The sequence below is a fragment of the Salmo trutta genome, unplaced genomic scaffold (assembly GCF_901001165.1).
Source record: "Salmo trutta unplaced genomic scaffold, fSalTru1.1, whole genome shotgun sequence".
Taxonomy (NCBI): domain Eukaryota; kingdom Metazoa; phylum Chordata; class Actinopteri; order Salmoniformes; family Salmonidae; genus Salmo; species Salmo trutta.
Window position 1 is genome coordinate 24428 of NW_021822257.1, and position 7725 is coordinate 32152.

Here is a 7725-nt window from a genome sequence, read left to right on the forward strand (position 1 = left end):
TCAACCCTCTTCTCAGTCTCTCAACCCTCTTCTCACTCTCTCAACCCACTTCTCAGTCTCTCAACCCTCTTCTCAGCCTCTCAACCCTCTTCTCACTCTCTCAACCCTCTTCTCAGTCTCTCAACCCTCTTCTCACTCTCTCAACCCTCTTCTCAGCCTCTCAACCCTCTTCTCAGCCTCTCAACCCTCTTCTCACTCTCTCAACCCTCTTCTCAGTCTCTCAATCCTCTTCTCAGTCTCTCAACCCTCTTCTCAGCCTCTCAACCCTCTTCTCACTCTCTCAACCCTCTTCTCAGTCTCTCAACCCTCTTCTCAGTCTCTCAACCCTCTTCGCAGACTCTCAACCCTCTTCTCAGTCTCTCAACCCTCTTCTCACTCTCTCAATTCTCTTCTCAGTCTCTCAACCCTCTTCTCAGTCTCTCAACCCTCTTCTCACTCTCTCAACCCTCTTCTCACTCTCTCAACCCTCTTCTCAGTCTCTCAACCCTCTTCTCAGTCTCTCAACCCTCTTCTCAGTCTCTCAACCCTCTTCTCAGTCTCTCAACCCTCTTCTCAGTCTCTCAACCCTCTTCTCAGTCTCTCAACCCTCTTCTCAGCCTCTCAACCCTCTTCTCAGCCTCTCAACCCTCTTCTCAGCCTCTCAACCCTCTTCTCACTCTCTCAACCCTCTTCTCAGTCTCTCAACCCTCTTCTCAGTCTCTCAACCCTCTTCTCAGTCTCTCAACCCTCTTCTCACTCTCTCAATTCTCTTCTCAGTCTCTCAACCCTCTTCTCACTCTCTCAACCCTCTTCTCACTCTCTCAACCCTCTTCTCAGTCTCTCAATCCTCTTCTCAGTCTCTCAACCCTCTTCTCAGCCTCTCTCCCTCTCTCACTCTCTCAACCCTCTTCTCAGTCTCTCAACCCTCTTCTCAGTCTCTCAACCCTCTTCGCAGACTCTCAACCCTCTTCTCAGTCTCTCAACCCTCTTCTCACTCTCTCAACCCACTTCTCAGTCTCTCAACCCTCTTCTCAGCCTCTCAACCCTCTTCTCACTCTCTCAACCCTCTTCTCAGTCTCTCAACCCTCTTCTCACTCTCTCAACCCTCTTCTCAGCCTCTCAACCCTCTTCTCAGCCTCTCAACCCTCTTCTCACTCTCTCAACCCTCTTCTCAGTCTCTCAATCCTCTTCTCAGTCTCTCAACCCTCTTCTCAGCCTCTCAACCCTCTTCTCACTCTCTCAACCCTCTTCTCAGTCTCTCAACCCTCTTCTCAGTCTCTCAACCCTCTTCGCAGACTCTCAACCCTCTTCTCAGCCTCTCAACCCTCTTCTCACTCTCTCAACCCTCTTCTCAGCCTCTCAACCCTCTTCTCAGTCTCTCAACCATCTTCTCAGTCTCTCAACCCTCTTCTCAGCCTCTCAACCCTCTTCTCACTCTCTCAACCCTCTTCCAGTCTCTCAACCCTCTTCTCAGTCTCTCAACCCTCTTCTCAGCCTCTCAACCCTCTTCTCAGCCTCTCAACCCTCTTCTCAGCCTCTCAACCCTCTTCTCAACCTCTCAACCCTCTTCTCAGTCTCTCAACCCTCTTCTCAGTCTCTCAACCCTCTTCTCAGCCTCTCAACCCTCTTCTCAGTCTCTCAACCCTCTTCTCAGTCTCTCTCTCCTCTCATAGCAACATTATCTGTAGTATTTACATGTTGTATTAACTTTTGTTCATTTCTAAAGAGTTTAAATGAGTGTGTGTAATGTGGTGTGTGTTCTGTCTCCCAGACATCAATGAGTGTGCAGTGAACCCTGGGACTTGTGGTCCAGGTACCTGTCAGAATCTGGACGGCTCCTACAGGTGTATCTGCCCACTTGGCTACTATATACAGGACGAGACCTGTGAAGGTAACATACATACGCTTGGCTACTATATACAGGACGAGACCTGTGAAGGTAACATACATACGCTTGGCTACTATATACAGGACGAGACCTGTGAATGTAACATACATACGCTTGGAAATCTTCACTCATTTTGGTAATTAACCACAAATCTATGGCAATCTATCATAACTTTGGTCATTTATACTTGAATAACTTTAGAAAAATGTATTCATGTATCGTATCATTTTCTTTCTTCATCTGTGTCCATATTGTCCATGAGTTTCTAGTTGATAGACCATATGTTTACAGAGGAAATAGCCTCATTAATGACAAAAAGCATCTTTATATTTAGTATATTATTTTACAGCTTTGTCATTCTATTTTTTCTAATCATCTTATTTAATTATTTCATATATTTTACATTTGATAAGGCCACACAGAGGGCCAGAGATAATTACAGTACCCAAAAGGGCCACTAGATGTCTTGTGATAGATTACATAAAATCCTTGAAAGATACCAACATTTTGGTAGTTTAGTTGTAAACTTAGAAAGTTTCCAGTAATATACCCTCCCTTTGCAACCCTAACACACACACACACTCTGTATGTTTATAGAGTGAGAGTGATGAAGAGATGCAGTCATGTACAGAGCTCTTTCTATTCCACTCCATAGTTCCTAGAAGTCACTGGTGTTGTGTTTAGTTAGTAACAGGACCAGTTGGTAAGAGTAGTGGGCTGTAGAGGCCATTTCAGGTGGTCTCACAGTAGAAACATACATTAGACTAGAGCACAACTCACTATTCTGTGTGATTATTACAGTTATTGATCTGTGTGTTCTATCTCTATGTTCTAGATGTTGATGAGTGTTCTATCTCTGTGTTCTAGATGTTGATGAGTGTTCTATCTCTGTTCTAGATATTGATGAGTGTTCTCTCTCTGTGTTCTAGATATTGATGAGTTATATCTCTGTGTTCTAGATATTGATGAGTTATATATCTGTGCTCTAGATATTGATGAGTGTTCTATCTCTGTGTTCTAGATGTTGAAGAGTGTTATTTTACTGTGTTCTAGATATTGATGAGTGTTATATCTCTGTGTTCTAGATATTGATGAGTGTTCTCAATATTGATGAGTTCTATCTCTGTGTTGTAGATATTGATGAGTTCTATCTCTGTGTTGTAGATATTGATGTGTTCTATCTCTGTGTTGTAGATATTGATGAGTTCTATCTCTGTGTTGTAGATATTGATGAGTTCTATCTCTGTGTTGTAGATATTGATGAGTTCTATCTCTGTGTTGTAGATATTGATGAGTTCTATCTCTGTGTTGTAGATATTGATGAGTGTTCTCAGACCCCAGACATCTGTCTGTTTGGGACCTGCTCCAACACTGAGGGCAGCTTCACCTGTGTGTGTCCCTCCGGCTTTCAGCTGTCCTCCTCAGGACGCAGATGCGTGGGTGAGTTGTTTGTGTTGGTTGTGGCTGAGTTTACTTTCAGCTGTCCTCCTCAGGACACAGATGCGTGGGTGAGTTGTATGTGTTTGTGTTGGTTGTGGCTGAGTTTACTTTCAGCTGTCCTCCTCAGGACACAGATGCGTGGGTGAGTTGTATGTGTTTGTGTTGGTTGTGGCTGAGTTTACTTTCAGCTGTCCTCCTCAGGACGCAGATGCGTGGGTGAGTTGTTTGTGTTGGTTGTGGCTGAGTTTACTTTCAGCTGTCCTCCTCAGGACACAGATGCGTGGGTGAGTTGTATGTGTTTGTGTTGGTTGTGGCTGAGTTTACTTTCAGCTGTCCTCCTCAGGACACAGATGCGTGGGTGAGTTGTATGTGTTTGTGTTGGTTGTGGCTGAGTTTACTTTCAGCTGTCCTCCTCAGGACACAGACACGTGGGTGAGTTGTATGTGTTTGTGTTGGTTGTGGCTGAGTTTACTTTCAGCTGTCCTCCTCAGGACACAGATGCGTGGGTGAGTTGTATGTGTTTGTGTTGGTTGTGGCTGAGTTTACTTTCAGCTGTCCTCCCCAGGACACAGATGCGTGGGTGAGTTGTATGTGTTTGTGTTGGTTGTGGCTGAGTTTACTTTCAGCTGTCCTCCTCAGGACACAGACACGTGGGTGAGTTGTATGTGTTTGTGTTGGTTGTGGCTGAGTTTACTTTCAGCTGTCCTCCCCAGGACACAGATGCGTGGGTGAGTTGTATGTGTTTGTGTTGGTTGTGGCTGAGTTTACTTTCAGCTGTCCTCCTCAGGACGCAGATGCGTGGGTGAGTTGTATGTGTTTGTGTTGGTTGTGGCTGAGTTTACTTTCAGCTGTCCTCCTCAGGACGCAGAAGCGTGGGTGAGTTGTATGTGTTTGTGTTGGTTGTGGCTGAGTTTACTTTCAGCTGTCCTCCTCAGGACACAGACACGTGGGTGAGTTGTATGTGTTTGTGTTGGTTGTGGCTGAGTTTACTTCTGAACTCAAAACCATTGTCCTGAAATAACAAAGTGACAGGTAAAACATAAAGAAACACACTCAGTCCCTAAGGGCTTAAAGGAATAGTTCACTCAAATTGCAACATTACACATTGGTTTATTTACCCTGTAAGCAGTCTATGGACAAAGTATGACAGCAATCCATGCTTTGGTTTAGTTTCCCTTTTCCCAAACGCTAATGTTTTAGCATTTGTGGCACAAATCCCATTCAAGTCATGGTAATGATATTAGCATTTTTCACGCATATGATGCGTGAGGCCTATGGGAGGATTAGAGGAGTACAATAGAGTAACAGATCCCTCTCAGACGTCTCTCCAACAACACACTCAATTATCTACATCTCAATTCCACTGGAACCACAATCCTTCTTTTCACAGTCCCTCATTCCCTCTGTCTTTCTGTCTCTCTTTCTCTCTCTCTCTCTCTCTCACACACACACACACACACACACACACACACACACACACACACACACACACACACACACACACACACACTCACACACACAGCTGTGAGCAGGGCAGGGTGATCAGGGCACATAAATATCTCTGTTTCAGAAAAGCTGACAAATCAGTTTCATGGAGAAATGTAACGAGACCCTCCTTGACATGTCTGTCATAGTGCCATGTGTGTGTGTGTTTGGTCTATGGGGTTCAGATAGCTTTCTTGTGTAGAGCTTGCGGCAGGCCAGTACTGGTGATGGCAGGTAGCCTAGCGGTTAAGAGTGTTGGGCCAGTAACCAAAAGGTTGTTGGTTTGAATCCCATACCGACTAGGAGAAAAATCTGCCAATGTGCCCTTGCGCAAGGCACTTAACCCTAATTGCTCCTATAAGTCGCTCTGGATAAGAGCATCTGCTAAATGACTACAATGTAAACTAACAGTACAGAGCAGGGAGAGGCACCATGTGTTTCTAGTTACAGACAGAGGCTGAGGCCCAACAGACTGATCTATACAACCAGAGAGACTGGCAGCTGCTTGGCCGTGTCTACGACCGGGCACCGTATAACATCTCTCTATTTTCTCTCCTCCCACTCCTTTTCTCTCTCTCTCCCTCTCCTGCCTCTTTCTTTCTTTCTTTCTTGCTTTCTCTCTCTCTCTCCTCCCACTCTTTTATCTATCTTTCTCCCCTCTCCCTCCCTCTCTCCCTCCCCCCCAGATGTCCGTGTGAACTACTGTTATACTAAGTTTGAGAGTAGTCGCTGCCTGGCCCCTAAGCCTCTGAACACCACTAAAGGGGACTGCTGCTGTAGTGCCATGCCTGGTCAGGGCTGGGGAGACCCCTGTGAGATCTGCCCCGGCAAGAATGAGGGTAGGTACACACACTACTAGGCCCTCAAAAGCCTAAACCACTCATTACTGACTCACTTAATATAAATAAATACATAAATCATTCATTCATTCATTTGACTATCTATTGGTATTTTCTCCAGGTGACCAGAGCCAGGTGTTTTTATTTCATCTTATTTATTTGTTTATGTTTACATTGTGTGTGTTTGTGTTCCAGAGGCGTTTACGTCTCTCTGCCATGCTGTTGGACAGGTGTTTGGCCCTGATGACCAGCCCATAGGTATGTTGACCTTATATGGGCAATACATCCTGTCATCACTTTATTCAGAGGAGTCCAGGAGTAGTGGAAACTAGCCCTGTGTGTCTTGTAACTAGTGTGCAGCTATGTTGGCCAGGTCTCTTCTGAGAAATAAGACTAAATCTGGTCAAGAGGTGGATGAGATGGTTTGCTGACTGTGTGTGTGTGTGTGTGTGTGTGTGTGTGTGTGTGTGTGTGTGTGTGTGTGTGTGTGTGTGTGTGTGTGTGTGTGTGTGTGTGTGTGTGTGTGTGTGTGTGTGTGTGTGTGTGTGTGTGTGTGTGTGTGTGTGTGTGTGTCTGTGTGTGTGTGTGTGATATTCCAGACATTGATGAGTGCACCGCCAACCCCAACATCTGCAACAACGGTCAGTGTATCAACACGGACGGGTCGTTCCGATGTGAGTGTCCCTTTGGCTTCCGACTCGACACCTCAGGGATCAACTGTGAAGGTAGGAGTTAACCTTATATACAAATACACACACACACACACACTCTTTCTAACAGTAATGGAGTAATTGTGAAACATATTGTATTTGTGTTTCGTAGATACTAATGAGTGTGACCTGGGGAACCCGTGTGGAAACGGAACGTGCACTAACGTGATTGGAGCGTTTGAGTGTGCATGTGACGAAGGCTTCGAACCCGGACCCATGATGTCTTGTGAAGGTATGCTCACTCTGACACACTTTCTAGTATACTAGGAAGAACCCTGTATAGCATACTAGGAAGAACCCTATGTAGCATACTAGGAAGAACCCTGTATAGCATACTAGGAAGAACCCTATATAGCATACTAGGAAGAAACCTATGTAGCATACTAGGAAGAACCCTGTATAGCATACTAGGAAGAACCCTATATAGCATACTAGGAAGAAACCTATGTAGCATACTAGGAAGAAACCTATGTAGCATACTAGGAAGAAACCTATGTAGCATACTAGGAAGAACCCTATGTAGCATACTAGGAAGAACCCTATATAGCATACTAGGAAGAAACCTATGTAGCATACTAGGAAGAAACCTATGTAGCATACTAGGAAGAACCCTTATATAGCATACTAGGAAGAAACCTATGTAGCATACTAGGAAGAAACCTATGTAGTATACTAGGAAAAACCCTATGTAGCATACTAGCACACTATATTATACATTTCTGTTCCATCCCCACAACCTGACCTTTCTCTTATCTTCTCCCTCACCCCCCTCTTTCTCTCCCTCTCTTTCACTCCCCCCCCTCGTCTCCAGATGTGAATGAGTGTTCCCAGAATCCTTTGCTGTGTGCATTCCGCTGCGTGAACGTGATTGGTTCCTACGAGTGTAAATGTCCAACAGGCTACGTGCTGCGAGAGGACAAGAGGATGTGCAAAGGTAAAGCTAAAGCAGGGACTAGAATCTGCTATAGATATCTTACTATAGACCTGTAGAGACTGGAATCTGCTATAGATATCTTACTATAGACCTGTAGGGACTGGAATCTGCTATAGATATCTTACTATAGACCTGTAGGGACTGGAATCTGCTATAGATATCTTACTATAGACCTGTAGGGACTGGAATCTGCTATAGATATCTTACTATAGACCTGTAGGGACTGGAATCTGCTATAGATATCTTACTATAGACCTGTAGGGACTGGAATCTGCTATAGATATCTTACTATAGACCTGTAGGGACTAGAATCTGATATAGATATCTTACTATAGGCCTGTAGGGACTGGAATCTGATATAGATATCTTACTATAGACCTGTAGGGACTAGAATCTGCTATAGATATCTTACTATAGACCTGTAGGGACTGGAATCTGCTATAGATATCT

At 44.7% G+C, this 7725-nt stretch overlaps 1 protein-coding gene across 1 annotated transcript in view; it reads left to right on the forward strand.

Annotated features, from left to right (window-relative positions):
• LOC115181472 (fibrillin-1) overlaps window positions 1-7275 on the forward strand; it is a gene marked incomplete at its 3' end in the record, with an annotated part of 31696 nt that extends 24421 nt beyond the window's left edge. Inside the window, 7 exon segments of the mRNA XM_029743352.1 lie at window positions 1751-1870; window positions 3182-3307; window positions 5479-5631; window positions 5827-5889; window positions 6231-6356; window positions 6454-6573; window positions 7153-7275. Of these exon segments, the coding sequence (XP_029599212.1) occupies window positions 1751-1870; window positions 3182-3307; window positions 5479-5631; window positions 5827-5889; window positions 6231-6356; window positions 6454-6573; window positions 7153-7275 (831 nt within the window).
• Between the last annotated feature and the right edge of the window lie 450 nt (window positions 7276-7725).